Source organism: Athene noctua, chromosome 5 (genome assembly GCF_965140245.1).
Source record: "Athene noctua chromosome 5, bAthNoc1.hap1.1, whole genome shotgun sequence".
In the NCBI taxonomy this organism is placed as follows: Eukaryota; Metazoa; Chordata; class Aves; order Strigiformes; family Strigidae; genus Athene; species Athene noctua.
This window is the reverse complement of record NC_134041.1, coordinates 67,486,750-67,508,782: the sequence shown is the minus strand read 5'-3', so window position 1 is coordinate 67,508,782 and position 22,033 is coordinate 67,486,750. Positions and strand designations below refer to the sequence as shown.

At 44.0% G+C, this 22,033-nt stretch overlaps 1 protein-coding gene across 3 annotated transcripts in view; it reads right to left on the bottom strand.

Annotated features, from left to right (window-relative positions):
* INPP5A (inositol polyphosphate-5-phosphatase A) overlaps nucleotides 1-22,033 on the bottom strand; it is a 245,053-nt gene that overhangs the window by 113,220 nt on the left and 109,800 nt on the right. For all 3 annotated transcript variants that reach the window (XM_074908024.1, XM_074908023.1, XM_074908025.1), the window contains exon 5: nucleotides 930-993. In XM_074908024.1, coding sequence (XP_074764125.1) covers nucleotides 930-993 — 64 coding nt within the window. The remainder of the gene's footprint in view (nucleotides 1-929; nucleotides 994-22,033) is intronic.

Below are 22,033 nucleotides of genomic sequence, written 5' to 3'. Positions count from 1 at the left end.
TGATATTCTAGCTAAAACGTCCCTTCAGCGTTGAAGCCAGTGATGACAGGAGGACTTATGTTGGCCAGAACCTGAACTGCTATATACGTAGAACTGCTGTTCAAATATTTCAGGGAAGGAAGACCCTGTACCCTCAATTACATGAGCAGAGAGAATCTGTCTCTACTGAGAACAAAAATAATGAATCTATATAATTAAGACAATTAGTTCACTCCATAGTTACCACCATTTCAACAGTGTCTCAAATTAATGGGATGCTAGATGTAGCATTAATGTGATTCAGCTCAGAAAGCTAAGTGAAGCTCAGAAGATTTTTGTATTTAATGTACAGACAGTTCTCAACTGAAATAACATAAATTTTATATAATCTTTTCTATATACACCTCCGGAAGCCTTTAATAATTTTCTATGGTGTCTCTAATATTTAATGTACATAGCCTAGCATTACTTTTAAACTTCAGAGATTTAGCAAGACCTCCAACCTGATGGATCGATGGGGGTTAAAACAATGACACCCTCCTACTGACCTGCACTGCTCCAAAGTAATTTAAGCCATAAATCTACCTCAGCTGCTTTGCAAAATGACCATCGCAGTTGGACATTTAAGGTCTTGGTCCTATATCTGATCTACACGAAGAACCTTGTGGCCATTCAGAGTTCTGAAATCATCAGGGATCTCTACGGATCCAAAGGTCCATCTGCATGGGAATGATTAACGCACCAGTTTTCAACCTGTGGCTGGCCCACTGACTTCTTCTAAGAGGTCTATAAAAGGTAAGAAAAGTAATGTCTGTCATCAGTGGACCTGCATGCATTATACAGAAGTCTGCACAGCATGGAAGAGCTGCTAGGCACTACTACCAGAAAAGATGACAGAAAGCTGACTTGATGTATAAAGCCAAGTGATAACATTTAATTCCTTTGCTTACCTTTAAAATCAAACTGGTAGATGTTTTTCAAAGATTCATGAAGAAAGTAAAAGCTTCCTAGAGCCTGTAAAAAAAAAAAAAAAAAAAATAAAAATTATAAAACCCACAAAGTATCATGCTTCCTGATTAAAAAAAAACAGAAGAAATTAAATACTAATAAATAAAATTACTGATTTTTACATTTTCTCAGATCTATAAACACATTTATTTCCTTTGTTGCTTCTCTGAAGGTTCATTATAAAGAAGATCCTTAACAGCTGACTAAACGTGGTAAGGGCACATTACCAGGTGTACGACTAGAAACACCAAACGGATGGATGCAATTAGTAACACAAATACCTTTCTGAACACTGAACACATCCCCACAACTCTTACAAAAGCCTGGCAATTTCTGCTTCACTTCCCGAGCAAAACAAATGCTTTTGGAGGCTGCAGCAGAGAAGCAAGGGGAGGGCTGGGGGATTCGCCAGCTCCTGAGAGCCAGGCACAGGTTTTCCGTCTTCTGCCCGCGCTGGGCAGAGCGAGCGACTTCCCCGGCTGCCGAGCAGGCGTCACGCTGACAGTCTAACAGGAGTGTGGGGAGTACCCGTACGCACCTTTACAGAATCCCCTGTTCGTAAGTGTTCTGACAACGATCATAACGACTGAACAGCGCAGAATGCCCACCCTGCTTAGCCACCCTTGGAGGGCACCTGCTACTCCCAGCTCTGGCACAAAGCCCGCAGAGACAAGGCTTTTCACGATGCACAGGCCCAAAGAGAAACAATATCCAGTTACCTAGCAGAGGGGATTACATGTTTGAATTCATTAAGTTTCTTGACACTGGCAGAACTGATGTGTTTCAAGTATAAGCAGAAGTAGAGTTTAGTGCCCACGGCAATACCTGAAAAATTTTACTACTGAAAATAAAATACTACGTGTTCATAGTGTGATTTAGATAGGACTTGTAACTCCTCTGCTGATCGAGTCCTGAACAACTATTCTCCCTAGGGTTTTTTTTTAAAACAGTGTCCTAATCCAACTACAGAATTCTGCTACCATTTTAATGATTAGTCCATGACCGAGTAAAGCACGCAAACACAGATGCAACCTCTATGCATTCGGAAAGCTTATCAACTCCCACCTCGGCAAATCGATTACAAAAGCATGCCAAAGTCCACCTGTAGTTAGCAAAATATTAGTGCCTCTTCCCAAATACTTAAGTCCTTTCCTGGTTTCTGAAGATTTCCAAGGTTTTAATCCTCAGTCCATTACTAAAGACAGCACCTTTGCTCAGGACCCCACCGAAGCGTGGCCCTTGGCTGCATGAGCCGAACAGCGCTGACCAGCCCAACCGCAGCGCAGGGCGCGCGCAGCTGCGGGGAGGGGCAGTCAGCCTGCTGTGGATGTAAGGACCTTTTTCTCAGCCACAGAGCTCCCGTAAGACATGAGGAAATCCACTCCAAACTTCCCATGTCTAATAACGATATATCCCTCAATTTCTGGGTACCCCATTTAGAGAGGGCCTGGGTGAACTCAGCAGCAACCGGCACTGACGGCACCAAGCAACGCGCCGCAGCCGAGCGGAGCCACCCCTGCTGCAGTCACACTGCCTTCTGCGAGCGAAGTGAAGGAATGGAGATCTGAGGTGCGAGGGACCATCTAGCCCAGGGGTGGTTCTCAGCCAGGCCACACGGCAGCAGCCTGCCTGTGCAGACCCCGGGGAAGGAACGCTGCGGGCGTGCAGGCTGGGAGAGCCGGCCAGCCCTCCTCTGCGCCGGCACCTGCCACCCCCACTGACCCAGTGCCTCCCAGACTGACCCAGTGCCTCCCAGACTGACCCAGTGCCTCCCAGACCCAGGGGTTTTAGCTAGCCTGTTCCCGAGGCACACAGAAAGACAACCCTATTATCATAGCAGGGACTGTTCCTCCTCCACCAGAACATTTTCCAGGGTTTGCAAGTTACAAATTTAGGCCATGCTGATAAACAATTTTCTAACTTGCACCTAAAAACCTCCAGAGAAGAGACTTCCACAACCTCCTGACGCAGCTGGACAGAATTTTTCCCTATCCTGAAACTTACAGTTTCCTTAACAGGGACAGTCCTCTTTGCCTTCCTGCTCCAGCCTTTTCCCTGTACCCTCAGCTGTGACCCTCCATGGAGCAGAAGGCTGCTAACCCGGGGTGCTCAGGCTGAGACAGTCCTGTCCTGGCTCCATTTACGCCATGGAAGCTTTGCCAAGATTTCACCTATACGTACTGTGAGCTCACGGCTCGCTTTTACTTCTTCAAGTCATATAACATACTGCTTTCCTACAGTTAATTAGAGGAAAATTACATATTAGAAGAGAGTAGAGAAAAATCAAGTGCAAAAGACAAAAGTAGTGTAAACATACCTTATAGCAAAATATAAAAAAAATGTGTAAATTTTAAATGGGAACCTGATGAGCCTTTAAATGCATCTGATGCACTCAACAGAAGTTGAGGGGGGCCGAGAGAAAACCCAGCCTGCCACTACATAAACTCTTATTGAGAAGTTTAAAAGAAGCAACATATTAAACAAAAAAGATGATTTAGTTTCATTTTGTCTTTTACTCCTATAGTGACAGAGACCCTCCTGGCAGAGCAGTGTTTTGGTTCAGTGACTGCTGCATTATTTATGAGATGCTGCACATCCAGAGATTAAACATTTGCTGATTTGTCAAAAGCACAAACATGAGGTCCTGCCCATCTCCTTGACATATTAGTCCATCCAACAGAAAACACTGTCACACATTTAATTGATGAGTACACTTCCCTGCGACCCAGTCAGCTTCCTTTAGGTCTTTGGTTTTCTTTTTTATAACATGGAGGAGGCAAATAAGAAAATGCAGGAGACACTCTTGTAGAGGACTCAAGGTTAACTATCCTGCGGCAAGGACACACTGCCAGAAAAAAAAAAAAATCCTGATACAAGATAAAAACATTGCCACCTGATATTTAATTTCCAACTGAAGAAATTGTCATTAGCAATAGAAAATGCTGTTGTCTCAAGCTAAACTTTCACTATGCTCTGCCTTCAGATTTTAAAAGCAGGAGATTATTCTTAAATAGCAGTATGTTTACAGAGGTTTTTTGTAGAGAAAAGTGCATCTTGTCTCTCAGAGAGCTAAAACTAGGTAAAAGTCTTAAAATCACATGCAAGTACAGGAAAAATTCAATCACTGTACTTGAAAAAAATTTTCCTAAACTCACTTACAAAGTCCCTGATTAAAACGAAGAAAGAAAAATACCGGCCCAGCTTTAAATTTTATGGAAAGGCAGCAAATCCTATGTTAAAAGTGCCTGCTTCTTCAAACGCACACAGGCACTGCTCAGATGCGTCAACACCCCGGAGAAACACGGATGGAAAAAAGTTATTTTCAGAAGTCTCCTTGATAAAACTAAGTTACAAGGAGGGTGATCAAGCCCAGGGGCCGGGGATGGGGATAGAGCACGGGGCTTAGCTGTGGTTCCCTTGCTTCATGCGGACTCGTGGAGGTAGTGACAGTGTCGGGGTTTGTAAATACTGCTCGGAGGAGCAGGAGCCTCGCAATATGGTTCTGTATCACCGAATTTCATCTTCCACAGAAGTATTTTATATTCTTAACATCTATGCATTCATATACACACAGTGCTTAGCCTACTGAAATCAGTGTGATCAATTATGTAGTAAAGTACTTCTGAGTGGAAGGATGAGCTCTTACCTGCTTATTTATTTAGAGAGCTGACCTTAGATAAAAGCTTACAACCTATTACCTCAAATTTAAATAATTTGAATTTGATATATATATACACACACACTCCCCTTATATTACAAAGAAAAGGGAAGTATGCACAGCTGGATGAGTTCTCAGTTATAAAATCTAGTTAAACACAATAACTCTATTTTACCAGAAGCTATTATTAACTTAATAGAGTGCATTAAAGTCATGTGTCTAGACTTGAGTCATTCTCCCCTCTCCTACTCTTTCTGAATTCTTCCCAGCTGGTCCATCTCTTTCTTCAATGCACAGGGCAAAATCTGACATATAAAAAGATAACACTTTGCTATATAATATTGTTCTTTAAGAACTCAGTATAAGGATACAGCTTTATTTCAGCTCCTTATATCGTCTTCAGAAGAAAAAAATGAGCCTCGACAAGCATCTGGAAAATATCATCCCAAGTGCCTCAAGACTGAAAAATTTAAAAGCAACTGAAAATGGGATCCTGGAGTGGGAAATCCTGGGCTACATCAGCAATGTGTGGGAAGTTCAGCCCACCTGTAACATCTAAATACTGGTTTTATGAGAGCTTTTCTTTTTCCCATGACCCAGGCCAGCAGAACCGTGCAGGCTGGAAGGGAGCTCGGCTCTCCAGCTCAAGCCCTGCCCAAAGCAGGTGGCAGCGGGGCTGCTCCGAGCACTGCCCAGACGATCGAACACCTCCAGGGACACAGACTGCCTCTCCTGCTGAACCCTGTTTCAGTCGTTTGACCACCTTCTTTTCCCCCTTTATTCTCACTGGAATTCCTCTTGTCACAGCTGAGTTCAAAATTGTAAGGCAAACTAAAAATAAATATTTGGAAATAGCAACCTACCCAAATCAGGCACAGATAATTTTAAAGACAGGTGAAAACTTCAGTCTAGGTGACATGATTATGAACTCTGAAGCTTCTCTATGTAACATGTCAGTAAGTAAACCCAGAAGACTGAAAACTGTCTCATTTAGATGCCATCATTCTATTAAAAATAGTATTGCCACTTGCGCTCAAGCTACAACTGTTATTTCTGAGAAACCTGATTTGCTCACTGGTTGATTTCTTACAGTTTTAATCTAATTTTTAAAAACTGATTTTGAAGAATTATGCAGCAAAAGTTTGGTTTGATAGTTCTACATTTGCAGCACTGAGCACCAACTAATTGTGCACAAGGAACTCTGATAGCGATTAAGTAACACGGTAGTTTCAGGAACTGATACTACTACCATTAAGATAGGCTTCGGCTGTGTAATTCTAAACATGCCATTGAAAAGAAGCAAAACTATAATGGAATGGAAATTATGGCTATCATGATCTTCCGCCTTGTTATAGCCTTGATCAGGTGTATGTACATAAATGTTAACTTGTAGAAATGACAAGAGTGCAGTTATAATTCACTGCCCTAACACAATGAAATATAAGCAAAAAGAAATTTTTTTTCAGGGCATAATGCCTGGGCCCTTTATTGAGGAGATTATGTTAGTTCAATTTATTTTTCACAAAGTGACAGTTTAACGATAAAGTTAAATTACATTAATTCAAAGTCTAGAACTTTGCTTTATTTTCTTATTTACAATTTTAATATTTTTTTTGAAAAAGAAGTAGTGGCACATACATTAGCAGCAGTACCTACAGTATCTAAATTATATAATACAGAAACACATTACAAATTGTAAACCATCCCAAACAGTTCAACATTTAAAAATTTCAAAAGTAAAGAAAGCAGACTTTAAGGACTGTTGAAATGGATTACTTCTGCTGTTAGTACAAATTCTATGCCATCTGTAAGCAGGTGCTTTCACTAAAATGCAGCCTCAGAAGCTGTGTTATGTGCTGTACTTTCTCAGTTTCTGCTGCCTCAGCCAGTGACCGCAGAACAGCGAATCACCGAATCTGCACATCTTTAAGCCCTCTTTCCGACAGTCTTTCTAGAGTAGAAGCCTGAAAACCGACATGCCCTGCGGGTCACTGTCACTGACTCTGCCGTACAGTCGGGGAGCACAGACGTCCCGCAGGTGCAGCCTCCCCGCGGATGATCCGCCGGCTCCAGCTCAAGCGCTCAGAGCAGCCGCCGCCCGAGGTCAGGGCTCGGACACCGCGGACAAGCCCCCGCCAGCCCCGCGGAGCCCGAAGCGCAGCGGCACCGCGGGACGGGCCACGCTCTGCTTAGTGTGGTGTCCCTCCGCAGCGAAACGAAGGGAGCACCCACACTCTGCTCTGCCTGCTTTTCCAGTTAGTCTGCAAACACAGACTCGTCATGGAGGCTGTATTTCAGCAGCCCTGCCACTGAGTGATGAGTAGATAGCTCACTGTTAGGCCCAGATCAGGAAGTTCTTACTTTGTTAGGCCAACCTGTCAGCCCTTGGGTCTGTAGCTATATCAAAATCACCTTGTTTTCAGTAATACCCGAAGTTCTTAAAAGTTCAGGAAGATCAACACAACCTGTTGACCACGGGTGGTCACAGGGACCACACCTGTCATCCTCCAGACTGAACAGCCCTTCTCCCCTCCTGGCAAAGCCAGGAGCTGACAAAACAGGAAGGGCTTCATCAGAGTTTGAGTCACCTAGTTATTCCCCTAAGTATATACACAATGCAAAGTAATACCCGTGGCCATGAGGAAATACCACACAGTCACTGCTGCTGGCTATATTTAAACTTATTGACATTTTGCTTCATAGAGAAGTTTAAGCATCGTAAATAGACATTAAAATATATATATACACCCTAACTAAAACAGCAGAAAGCATCAAAGTGAAAAGTCAAATAGGGCAGTTTTGAGCAACAGTAATTTTTAACTTGGCCAAGCAGCTTAGAAACGCACCAGAATGTTAAAACTGATTGCCAATCGTTCTTCTGCCTCCCCCATACATTGTAGCTAAAGAGCTTTCTGTTAACACCCCTAAAATCAAATAGTTAGACGTGCGCACAAAATCCTACAGGTAGACTAGGGAAAATGTCCTTTGTGCACTCCTGGAAACTCTTCCAGTATCGCAACCACTAATTGCAGAGTACACAAACACATGCTAGCTTTTGAAAGCTTTTGTGAGAACGGCCCTTACAGAAACGTTCAGGAACTCGGTGAAAAGGCCGGGCGATTATCTCACGGCAAAGCTGTTACTAACCAAATGCCTTTTTGTCAGGACTGGAAGAAGTACCTGACCGTTCTTACCACACGCGTACACAGAACTGTACTGCCAGCTGCAGAAACAGCGAAGTTTAACTTACAGTCAGCGTGTGTTAATTAGTAGAGCTTTGCATCTCTCCCCCCAAATGTATTACAGAGGAAAAAAGGTATTTTCTCCCTGTTAGTAGACTAACATTAAACATTCACTGCTTTTAATTAGGTTCCAGAATGATACTCCGTGCAGTATTGGAAATTTCTTTCACTATTCCATGCCAAAAGACTCATCTGGAAAAACTGGTACTGATGGCAAGATAAACAAATTGGTTGTGATGGATCACACATCTGGCATTACTAAAAGCATATTCCTTTCATTACAGAGAAATCTCACCACAAAAGTCTGAAGATTTAAACAGCTATAAATTTTTTTTAACAGCTAGTTGGCATAATTTCTTTTTGAAGTACGTCATTTCCACCGTGGAAATTTAATGCATAAAGGAAATAACTGAATAAAAGTTTAATTACTGTACAGAATAAACATTTACTGCATTACCTCACTAAATGCGATAAAGTTAATATATAAAGATTGCTTTAAATAAATTTAAAATAAATTGCCAATGATGACACAGAAACTGTAATTCATGTAGTCATAAAATCCATAATTAGCTTTAATGAATATTTAAAGTCAAAGTTCAACCCAACTTTTTCAATGTTTAACCTACTATATCAATATAGCTCAAGGAATTCATTTATCATTGAACATGACAATGTCTGAATATTAATTAGCGTGGGGCACTGCTGACAGGAAGCCCTTATCTCTTACCAGTCTTTTTGGCTATGCTATATGTCAACAGCGTGTTTGTCACGCCTGATATTATTGATTAACTGCCTGTTTTGCTAATAACAATTAAAAAAATATTTTACATATTTATAAACCCGAACATCAAGAGCACATATTAGTTTCCCATTAGTAAAATGGAGTCTATTAGCTGCCACATTTCAGTCAGGGGAAAAACAGCAAATGAGAAGTTGCAGCAACTCCAGACAGGAGGACAATAATTTTATGTAAAAGCACTGTTACCACATACTATACAGGGACACCTTATCTGGATTCTTTTATGTCACAATGAAGTTTAAGAGACTTCAAACAGAAAAACCTGAGATGGGAAATGGTGCAGGCCCTACCTTCCCCCTGGCCCCCCTGGGGCCAGGGTCACAGGCCCCGGATGCCAGCGGGGACACCCACCTTGCTGCCAACTCCCCCAGACAGGACAATACTGACGGGCCCCAGGACCCACAGCCAGCCCGGGGCCCACAGCCTGGGCCCACAGCAGGCCTGGGGCCCACAGCCTGGGCTCATAGCCTGGGCCCACAGCAGGCCTGGGGCCCACAGCCGGGGCCCATAGCCGGGGCCCACAGCCGGGGCCCACAGCAGGCCTGGGGCCCACAGCCTGGGCCCATAGCCGGGGCCCACAGCCGGGGCCCACAGCAGGCCTGGGGCCCACAGCCGGGGCCCATAGCCGGGGCCCACAGCTGGGGCCCACAGCAGGCCTGGGGCCCACAGCCTGGGCCCACAGCCGGGGCCCACAGCCTGGGCCCACAGCAGGCCTGGGGCCCACAGCCGGGGCCCACAGCCTGGGCCCACAGCCGGCCCAGGGCCCACAGCCTGGGCCCAGAGCCAGTCCGGGGCCCGCAGCCAGCCCTGGCAGGGCCCTGCCTGGGGGGGAGTGTCCCCCTTGTCTCCCCGGGGCTGCAGCAGGCCCAGGGTACTGCTCGGTAAGGGAGGAAGAGCCTGGCTGTCCCTCCGTCACTGCTGCGCACACGGGGTACGCTGCTGCAGGGAACGGCGACAGCAGAACGTCTCTAAAGTTCTGCTAGGAAACAACTTGCAGGCTGCCCTGGATTTCTGTGGCAGTTTAGAGACACTTTGCCCACCTGCCCTTAGTTTCCCTTAAAAAAGTTAATTTTTATCATCTGTCATCTTCAAAGAAATGAAGAAAGGGCACAATGCCAGGACTGACTGGTTCTAATACATCTAAACAGCGGCCGACCAAGTAACTACAAATAATTAGCAATTTTAAAGTACATGCTTGTCAAATCTGTTCATAGGCTGCTCCATCCAGTATAGCTAAATTAACGCTAAATGTCTATTATTCATTGCAGGTTAAAAAAAAAGGCTGGGTACACTAATCAACTCATTATAAAATAGTCTATCACTTTTTATTTGCAAATAAATTAGGTGTCCGGCAATTTATCATTTCCTGAATTAGACTTATCAGCTAAAGTACATACAATTAAAATGCTATTGAGCTTCCCCCCAAACAGGCCTCGTCTACCTGACGTGCAGACAGCCGGAGCCCAAACCAGACCATTTCAAACAATTACGCACTATTTTGCAGCTTTGTACCTCAAACATGGGTATCAGCTTAACTTCAACAGGATTTGAATAATTACACCTTTAATAAAGTGTAAAAGTGAGTGGGCTCCAAATATGTGCTGACAAACTCTCTCAGTGTACTGTAACTTGCTCTGTATTAAAAGTACCTGCTTAGTTACATGCGACACTCTCATTAAAACAAATTGAATTATTCACTTCAGAAGAGTACAACCACCGTTAGGATTGGTGCTGAAGACTCTGGCGCTGTAAAACCAAAAGCAGTGTCACGTATCACCGTACAAACATTCCTATGCTGAAAAGAGGCAGCTCGCAGTACCACAACGTGCCTGCACTAGTACTGGGGCAGTTTCTCCAGCGACTATTTCCCAACTCAGTCAATGCTGCAGACGCCTGCAGGTACAGCTAGTGGGGAAAAAAGGGGTATCCAGCACCAGGTCTACCCAAATCCTGGTCATTTGTCTACTGTAATTATATTAGACACACACCTGCAAAGATACTTCTGCATTTCTAGATTAATTTCCACATGATGGTTTTGACTTAAAAAGCTCAGATCTGTTTGTAATCCATTTACCTTACGGCCCTGCCAGCCTCTCAGACTGGCTCTCAGCCGTGCTGTTGCAGCTAGGCAGTGAAGTGACGCTTCCGACTACTTTGTACCAGACGAATAACCTCACACTTTCCATGTTTCCAGCTTCAGTGAGCTGTCAGAACATGGAGTGTGATTTCTAACCATCCTCAACTAATTTCAATGCCACAATCTCTCCTGTTAAATTGTAGTTTAGCAGCACCAGACATACTTTTAACATCTAGATCTGCTCTCCCTTCTTATTTCTTCAGAACAGTTCTTTTAAGTGTGAGATCAATAACAACTATCAAGAGGAACAGTCACTATAAATTTACTACTAAAAAATCCAAATAATTCTAACATAAATTATTATTTTGTTTTTATAATAGTTTAATTAAATGTAGTTAAGGAAACAACTAATCCATTAGTGTTCAAGTATAGTTTTAGAACTTGTACTATTTATTTCTAGACTCATTACCAAGATTTAGATATTTGCAAATGGGCTTCTCTCTTTAGGTTTCTAAAAAGGCTGTAACCTGTCTACATGACAGACTGGAGTAACTCTTTTAAACATTCCAAGATATCTAAATCCCAAGTCATTTAGATGCTTAATCAAGACACCATCACAAAAAACCCCCCTTGTTTGCAGCCTGGTCTTTGTGTATACCTCAGAGAGATCTCTTTGCTAACAGCAACCATCAACAGTACATTTTCAGGAAAAAACCCTAAGTCACAGGAGCTTTCATTTTCCTGCTCTGAAGACTAACAAAATGAGTGATCTTCAGCTAACATGATCCACCTCTACTACCTTTTCTTTATAATTTCTTTACTGCATCTATATAGGAAATGAAAAACCATATTCGATTTTAAAAGATTCTTTGGGACTAGTTAATTTCAAAAGAGAAGATTAACAAATACAAAAATCTGAGCTATATATAAACATAGCTATGTTTATATGTTTATAATCCATATGCAACCTACACTGCACTGACAAGGAATATTTAATACCTCTTTTGATGCTGACGTATTTCACAAGAAGATTTAACATTTTAATTACAAATCAATTCAATTAAAAAAAAATAAAAATCATACGGAGGTTCTTTTGCTTAAAACCAAGATTACTGTCAGACCAAGGAGCCAACATGAGTTAAGGGAAGTGTATGTATGCTGAACAGTTAAAAAGAAGGCAACTTATCAATATTCCTGAACTCCAAGTAGAACCTTCACAAAGTCATTCATCACACTGTTATTTAATATTTCTATTACACAAGCACTCTAGAGGCCCCCAATCAGGATAAGAGGCACACAGCTTGGCTCCACACCAATACGAAACAGAGGTTGTCTGAATACAGGATTCAGAACTAATTCAGGGCCACACTCTGAATTCTGCCCCTACAACTTTTTAGTGGGCCTGACGGCAAGAAGTGCGTGCGATCAAACAGCCAAAACCTCTGCTGAGGACTCCACCAGTGCCTTCACAGTCAGAACAAAGTACCCTGCACTGCTCTGAACCTTCATCGGCTCTTCAGGGTGAGGAGAGAGAGAAATAAAATCTGATTTCCATCTGTAAACGTACCGATTTCCATCTGTAAGCATAAGTGTTCTTAAAAGAGATACACAATCAAATGCTAAAATATTTAATGGTTATTTCAGTATTAAACCTCATGAAGAGCCAAAAACATTCCCCAGGCAGTTATACGCTCTTGATAAACAGAGCTCAAAATACTGTACAAAGAGCCAGATTTATCCAGTGGATATTGGTAACACTTCACAAACTTCAAGAAACTGAGCTTGAGTCTCAGACTGCAGAAGATAATACAAAAGTGCAGAACGTTGTTTTTCAGGAAGCAAGCTACATTCTACATTCCATTTCACGTTTATTTTTTGTAATTATTTTAGGAGTGTAACCAATAGCAACAAAGAACAAAGTAGCATTTCACCTCTTCCAGAAATGTATTCCTTATCCCCGTACACTTCTGTCCACCCCGTACTGCACAAGTGAGGGTAGCACACAAACCACCAAAGGGGTGCTGCTGGGGAAAGGCAGCAGTGACCTCAGCAGGGAGCACGAGACACAGCTGGCGTCAGAAAGGCATTATTGCAGCGGTGGAGCGCAGTGAGGGTGCGTCATCTGGATCCATGTTAACAGTCCTGATCGCCTACATAAAAGGTTTGACCGCCTGGGCAAGGGCCATCGGGATTAGAGAAGGTGATCCCCGCAGGCAAGAAGGGACTAAAAGGGGCTGACTGTATCCCAGCAAAACAAGGGAAAGCTGAAAATGAGGAGCAACACCGGGGAATGGAAAGAACTATTTAAGCTGAAGAGCAACACTGACACAGGACAAAGCAGATCCAGACTGAGCAGAAATTAACCTAGACTAGTTACAGGTATCCAATAACCATAAAGAGACTGAGAACATGGAATGTCCTTCTGGGAACATCCCCCTGATCTGCGAGGGCAGAAGGGAGCTGGCTGTGAGGGCAAAAATCCTGACTAGTTCTGAAGCAAAACCTGACACATGTTTGCAAACCCAGCAAGAAACCCAGGGCAGTGTCTTCCAGTCTTTTTGCTCCTACAAAATCAGTGGTTTTTGCACTACCAGTCAAACCCTGTCATGCTCCTCCTGTCCGTACACGAGTCCTGCACAGGGCAGCTCCGCACAGCACTTGGGGCCAGCAGGCAGGAAAAGAAATGCTGTGCTGAGCCCAACTGCTCGTGCAGCTGGTGAGGAGAGGCGAGGCGAGGCGGCCAACCCGTGCTGCACTTGCACCACCAGTGACCCGTCCCTCCTGCCTGAGCTACACGAGACACGGGTCACCTCTGGCAGTGCGACTGGAACCAGGATGCAACTTGGATGGGAGTGACTGCTGGATGTTTAACATCTTACCATATTTTTCTTCTACTTAAAAAAAAAAAAAAAAAAAAAAAAAAAGCGCTTCATTTTGTAGGAAACTGGTAAGCTGGATGACTCTTACCACATTTACTTGACTCTAAACAATTTTAATTTTAAAAACTTTAAATCAGTTTAGAATTTCATTTATATATTCTTACATAATACACTCAAGATGGCAAATTCAATTTGATGAGGAGGCATTAATGCCCATTTCATTTAGTATTATACAGGTCATCTCCGAATAGGAAAGTACCATGTGGTAAAAGGTTGTATTTAGCATGTCACAGTCACTGGTGGTTGTTTTGTATCTCAAAGAACCTTTGTAACTGCCTCAAAATAAGAGATGATTGATTTACAAAGTACCAAATTTCAAATTTCATATTCTAGGACTAAACATCAAATAATTGGACAAAGCTGTCCTCCTGTCTGACCCATCACAATCAAGCTCCTTTCAAGGTTGACTGCCTGCATAAGAAATATGTGCATAATTTCATTTTGTCTCCTGTCCAACATCCAATGTTAGAAGTTAATTAAATTGCTTGTCCATTGTATTCATCCACTTACAAAGTTAATGATATTCTGTTCCTGAATTAAAGAGAATTTTATAAAGCCTGCACTATGGAACCTGGCATGCTGTACACCGAGGAGCTGAACTCTGTCATGGTTCCTGATTGCAGCTCTCCTAATTAGGAAACAAAATGAACGTTTCTGCGTCTGCCAATGCAGAGGACAAGTCATTCCAACAGTGAGGGTAAATGCTTTGTACAATAGCAACTTAATAATATCTCATGTTTGACTATAATAAATTCTGCAGGATTAATAAACCTGTTAAATTTTTAAATTACCATAACAAAGATGAACTGCTGTGTAACAAGACAGCCTTAAAAGAGGGACATGGGTTTGAGGGAGAGAACAGCTTTTTGCAAGGGCATCAACCTTGAGGACACTGAAATCACTGGATTCTTGTTCTTGCATGAGAAGGAGTAGGGAAACATAATGACGTGGAAATCTACTGGAGCCAGGGGAGGAACTAGGATTAATAATTTAAACTATACTACTCTTGTGCTTTTGGCCAGCTAAAAAGACCTGGTACCTGTGCAGCAGGCTTCCTGAGACACCATCGGTTGGGAGCGAAACGCAGCTGCAAATCAAACACCTGTTAAGGGCGAACTTCTACCGCCCAGGAAAGCTGCTCATGCAAGTGCTGAAGCCATCGCAGGAGTCAAAGCTAGAACTAAGCACAAAGCCTCCATCCCGTGTGAGACAAAATAACTATGCGGGTGAGTAAAAACCATCAGAGGGCCACCCTGCACAGAAGGCCTGTAGTAAGACATGGGTTTCCGTGCTCAGCATGACCCGTGTCACTGGGGACCAGCGTGCCTGCCGCTGGGGAGGGGGACCCGGGCAGCCCCTCTCCCTGGCCGGGCCGCGGGGCAGCCCCGCACCGGCGCCCGGAGCTTCAGCCGGGCCTGGGCGCGCGGAGCAGAGCCGGGTCTGTTCCGGGAGTCACCCTGTACCCGCAGGGCTCTGCAATTAGCGGCTCGCCCGTCGGCAGGTGTAAGGGAACTGCTCCACAGCCAGGGCCCGCCTGTTCACCAGCCCCTGCCCCTGCGAACAGCTGCCCTCGCTGCCCAGCCCCCGCCCGGGTTCCTGATGGCGGGGTACACCACCCGCCCGGGTTCCTGATGGCGGGGTACACCACCCGCCCGGGTTCCTGATGGCGGGGTACACCACCCGCCCGGGTTCCTGATGGCGGGGTACACCACCTGCCCGGGTTCCTGATGGCGGGGTACACCACCCGCCCGGGTTCCTGATGGCGGGGTACACCACCCGCCCGGGTTCCTGATGGCGGGGTACACCACCCGCCCGGGTTCCTGATGGCGGGGTACACCACCCGCCCGGGTTCCTGATGGCGGGGTACACCACCTGCCCGGGTTCCTGATGGCGGGGTACACCACCCGCCCGGGTTCCTGATGGCGGGGTACACCACCCGCCCGGGTTCCTGATGGCGGGGTACACCACCTGCCCGGGTTCCTGATGGCGGGGTACACCACCCGCCCGGGTTCCTGATGGCGGGGTACACCACCCGCCCGCATTCCAGATGGCGGGGTACACAACCCGCACCGTGTGCTCCCTCCCGGTGCAGCCATGCTGGAAACTGAAGCCTGGGACGGCAGAACAGCAGCCGCCTGATACATACAAGAGAAATCCCAGGTCTCCACGACACCACGTGATGGCAGCAGTACCTGGGCGGAGGGGAACGCGCTTGTAACCCTCCTGCTAACACCTCCCTAAACCTGTATTCTCAGGCCTCACTTAACACGCAGAAAAAGTCTGAAATCTCTGCAAACACCACCAAAAAAGTAAGGGTGTCCATGCCTATTTATATCACTAGTTAAGTATTGAACAGCAATTGCCCATATTTGAAAAACAGAATCTCTACTGACTTTTACCAACTTGATACAACATATTTTAACTTAAAAAATAGAAAAAGCCTCTCACAGCTTTTCTTTGTCTTTTATCCAATGCCGTTAACACAGAGTTGGGATCAATAATCAGAGGTGTTACCTCACTGACTCTCTGAGCAGATAAACCTGATCGGTGCAATGACGCTTGGCTCTCACACAGTAGGTGCCATTTCAGCAGGAGATAGAGCGCCATATTATAAGCTTTTTCATTGCTATTGATAACAGGGGCCAAACCCACTATTTCCTAACCGGCTTCACTTCATCAAAATGAAGAGCAACAGGATCTACATTATCTTATAAGCCCTTGCACCCCTCACACCAGCTGCTGCACTGATTCCATAAAGGTATAATGACATAAACCAAAGCAGCAGCAATAGAATGATTTAAGCATACTCTGTTGAAGCTTATTAAAAATACTGAAAATTGGGTTAGGAAGAATCCTAAAAAACCTTTCAGCGTACGCAAACTAAAACCAAAGGATAAATGAAAACACATCCAGCATATTTGCTTTAGTGAACATAAGAAAATATCAGAATTACTGAAAAGAAAATAATTTTCCTGGAATTACGTACAATAATTCTATGTAAAGTAACAGAATGCCTGCTGCCATTCTGCATGTCTTCATGTACGTTTGGGAGCAATACTTTGTGACAATTCATTTTAAACTATGCTCAGCATTTTCAAGTGGTCTTGCTTCCAAAATAAGGCTACATTTATCAATCCAAAAGATATATTTTGTCTAATGTAACTTTTGTGAACTGAAACTCATTAAATAGTATTGACAAATCAATAAGGACATAAAGATGTAAAGCTTTTCTTTATGAAATAAACCAAATTATACTCTCCTAATCTAAATACTCAGTCAAGTCACTTGATAATTAAATCATGTGGAAAACCTGCCTCATTATTAAAATCTCTTCAGAATGTCCATGTAAATTGGAGTATGCACATATATAAGACATATTATTTATATTTCTACTTTTCAGAACTTTTCAATTTCAATTAAAATTCTGTAATTTTTATTGGGAATCACATTACATGCATGATAGATATAAGTTAATTAAAGGACAATCAATTCTAAGAGAAGGCCAACAATGAACCTAAACAGTTTACAAATTACCTACTGTCATTCAGCTGGAGCATGCAATGTCTGTGGACAATTACAGAAAAGCTTTAATTGATTTTTTAAATTTCTGTAATATGGTACATTTTGCACATTTATAAGCACTCCGCTTGTACATAGATTTTTAAAATAACTGTTGGGACCACAATGCAAACCCCTGGCGTAGTGCGGAGCCTAGGTCTGAAGTTCGGCAAAATGCTGGATTCCTTATGCACCCCAAACTAGCCTCACCTGTATCACAGATTGTACAAATACCCATTTTACGTGGTATAATGCTTTAAGCTAATCATATTTTTAAAGGAACATGGTCCTGACTACTTAACATTTAAAAAATATTTAGCATGCCTACTTGAAGTTTGTTACAGACATGCAGGTTCTACTGCTCTGACAGACAAGAATGATTTTTTCTTTAAATTCTGGCAAGTCATGGAGCAAACTGAATTACTCAAGATAGAATGAGAAACTGTCACCCTCTGATTCCCTGGTAACACAGTAGAACTCATTAAAGCTCTTTTGTCTCAACATCCTAACGAGCCTTAATAAGAAGAGGTTTTCTGCGACCTATTTCGACTGCTTCCTCCTTGTTTTAAAACTGAGGACCTAACAAGTCTCAGAGAACCAGTCATGAGCAGCAAAGACCGAGCAAGGGTTTGGTCTCCATCAAAGGTACCTTCTCAGCATGGAAATCCCAAAGACATTATGCTAATACAAGAAATTCCAGCAGTTCTGCTAATCTGGGTAAGACGCCTGCTGATGTTCTGTCCCTAAGTAGGTAATTAATTTTGTGAGACTACTCCTGTATCAGACAGACGTCAGATAAATAGCCAGAAGAAAGCCAATGCTGGCACACACCGTCTGATCTCCTTGTACTGGTGAGAGCACTGAGAGGAACAAGGCATTAGGATAAATGTGGCTAATGTGCCAGCTCCCTGGGCGTGCCAGCTCGTGATTTATCCTGAAGCAGAAATCCAGCTTCACTGCAGGAGGAGCTCGGAAGGCTGCCACCCTCCCTGCTGCAAAAGTTCATTTCACAAAGAAAACACCACAAACAGTTTAGGTTAAAACTGTTAGAAATATGTTTGCCATATCTTGCTTGCAACTGTAATTCATCATGTCTATTAATGCTTTAGCTTTCACAGGCTCAGATGAACCTTCGGCTATTTAACTGCCACAGAGGAATTCATGGGGTTGTGCTGGAAACAACAATACAGTTAGTTGCGCTCAAAGGCTAACCATCTTAATTCGTGGGTTTTGTTCTACAAAGGCAGCATTTGAATATCCCTGCCCAACTTCTAACAGAAAATTTAAAAAGAAAAACAAAATCAAATGTCCCTATAGAGATTAATTCATTTACCAGCCTGTAACCACTGCCTGGCTCAAATCCTATTTTTGACCATTACCATTGTTTCCTAGCTTGGAGCTAGTGAATGGTAAAGACAATATATTTAAGCATTTCAAGAAGACCACAGCATTTTAAGGCACTTTGTGAGCTTGATCCATTAATAACAAGAAGACCACTGCAGAAACAGAGCTCAGGGCTCTGTAACGTGCTTTTCGATCATATGAAATTTGCTAAAAGGTAGTGTGGGAGATGAGAACTAAAAGCCTCCAGGCTTGCAACTGAGGCCTAACTTTACTAAAATTTTCAATGGAATTAATTGAAGATATGTTGATGCTCAGCATGGCGTCAGTGCTCTTGAATGAAACGGCAGTTAGGGGCACCATGGCACAGGGTGGGACCCCGAGGGCAGGGGAGGGCACTGACAGCAGGTCAGAACACCGAGGATCTGCTCGGCTGATCCAGAGCTACAGGGAGGCTCAAGAACCACACTGCTGCTGCCATGGCGTAAACTCTGTAGTTACATCTGAATTTGAAAGGAAATACATCGAAACCAATTTCCATCACTAAATGGGAATATGCTTTCTTACAGAAAACAGCAACAGATGAATTCAAGAGCCTAAAAAAACCCCATCCAAACAAACAAACAAACAAACAAAACCCAGCAACAAAACCCCCAACTCTTCCAAAGAAGTGGAAAATATCAGTCAACTGTACTGTTAGTCCAGCTACAGGTAGAGTTTTTCTTCTTACAGCCTCATACTTGAATTAAAAAGAAGCCACCATTTGAAAAGAATGTTTTAGTAATAGTAGAAGCAAGAAAGAAAACCTCTATGTTGATAGAAGTAATAACTTGAATTTTATTTTAAAACTGAGAAGACAAAAATAGTCTGTATAAATCAAACAAGTTGTCTCTTCATGTCACTTTTATGATGGACATTAATCTTAGTTTCTAGACAGAACTGCTGTCTGATGTAACCACGCTTATTGACTTAATGGGAAGAAATTTATATTAGTCTAGGAAGCTGTGATGAATGCAGTCTTAAAGTTCAATGACTCAAACACTTCAGTAACCTCAAACATTGACCCAGGTAGACAGAAACTTAAATCTTAATCCTGGAACATAAGTTTATGCTTCATTCACATTTTGTTGCAAAGAAAACATATTTTTTACATCTGTTCATGCATGCATGGGTGAATATATATAAACTCTATACGCAGTGTACATGGTTTTCATATAGCAAGGTGTGTGTGGGGAAAGATCCCAAGTACACGCCCTTTACCCCAATGTGTGCTCCCTCCTAGAACTGGAGTGGAGAAATTGTCAAGAGATTTTGAAGCAAATCTGAAGCCTATTTCTTCTCAACAATTAAAAATTTAAACAGAATAGGCTGAAACTTGTTTGCCCCAGATCCCTGCTGAGCCCTCCTTCGCGAGCGCTGGCGCAGGCGCCGCAGGGCTCTGCAGGGCACGTCGGGCTGAGGCTCTGCAGTGCTGCCCCCAAGCCCGACACTGCTGGCGTAGCCCCCGCCCGTGCCGGCAGCGCTGCCGGCACCCACCGCTTCACACCCGAGTCGTGGAACGCCGCATAGAGATGGAGGACACTGACAAACCAAGAGGAGCTGAGTTCAGCTGCCTCCCTACACCTGGATGAGCATGTAAACACAGGTGGACAAACAAAGGAACGGAACTGGCTGTCCAACCCCAGGCCACCAGAGCGCCTGGAGCCGGCACCCCTCGGGTGACTGCCAGGATGAGTCAGGGTGAGCCCCGGGCGCCTGCAGTCCTGCGGCGGGACGGCCCGCTGCGGGTTACCCAGCGGAGGGCCGGGGAGATGGGCCCCACCTCGGGTGCGTGTCTTCCCCGCACACTCCCATTTACTGGTTTTGGCCAAGTCAGCTCCTCTGCAATGGATAAGCCAGTGAAGGCGTTTTGCCTCTGCTCATAACAAGGGGCCCGTTTCCCATCAGTATTTCCCACCTTCAGTTGCTTTCCCTCTCCCTTATTCCACTTTCACATATTCCTTAAGCAAACCCTGACTTAGTTCACAGCCAGAAGATCTGCCTATGTTCAGGACCATACAGAGGGAAGACTCTAAGATGGGATTTGTTCTCTCCCTCTTTTCCTACCACCCCACACAAACATTTTTGCAGAAATTGGTATAACTACATCTTCAGTTTACAATCTGAGATGAGCCCGTGCATACATGGCAGGAGTCCCCTGGTGCTCTTACTGTCTCCTTCCTGGACAGGAAGGATGTGCTTCACCTCACCAGGAACCTTGCACAGCAGAAGCCATTTACAGTCGGGTTTTTAGACAGTGAAATTATGTTTAATTACACTCAGGACAAATCCAAACAGAAAGAACACCTCCCTTAGCGCTAGCTGTTATTTGTGACCACATCAACCACAGACTCCCCTTCTGCACTTTTTTTTTTTTTTCTGTATGTGCTATCATCCCTCAGTCACTGGGATCTTTCTCTTACAGGATGCTGAGGCCTACAAGAAATCATTCCTGAATAAAAGCCTATATACTTTCCTAAGCTTACAGTATGGTTTACCTGGAAATCTCTTGCTTATTGCCTCGGGAGCACTTTATTTTTGGTAGCAGCTTCATCAGATCCTGGTTTGCACAAAGGCCAGCCGCCCGCCAGAGGAGCGGCGAGAGGCAGCGCAGGCACCGCCCGGCCAAGGGCCCCGAAAGGCTCCTCCCCACAGCCCAGCGTGACGGGGGTCAGGGCCATGCAGCACCGGCCCCTGGCCGCCAGCAGTCCTGACTCCTGTGGAGCTACACCCGATGGCAGACGCCAAGGGAGAGATCCACGAAAAAGATACAGATGCTGCCTCACACGGAGGGGAACTTTTACTGAAGCAGGTAGCGAGAAGGATGCTCACAGGGCAGTAATGCATCCACCAGAGGTGAAGCCAGGGGAAGTCTCCTGTGAGTAAAAGAATGTTCATGAACATCAAAGTGACTAATTAAGCAGATTTCTTGCTCTTCTTCCACACAAGGTGGAAGAGCTCAAAATTCATCAGACCTTTTCAAACTGTAACACACTAAAATACTAAGTCTTAATAATTGAAAGAAGAATTTGAGCAGAAGCCAAAGGGAATGCCAGAGAGAGCAGAGATTTTCCCAGTGCTAGTTATGTGAATGTTGTTCATGAGTGTGTGACTTCAGAAGAAGCAAAATACAAACAACATCTATCGTGAAAGCAGCACTAATGATCACGGTGCTTGCCAAGTCATGGAATTACCCAAATAGGGCCAAAGCAGGCACTCCTTTGGGAGCGGGGCTGAGGAGGGGCTGCATGAAGACTTCAGGAACACATTTTTTGCAGGTGTGTCTCCTGACATTCACCTTTTATCAGAATGCCAAAGATGAAATTGAACTTGAAAAATCTTCATTCTACATGAAGCAGAGAGGAGCCTCAAAATGTAACAGCAATTTGTTAA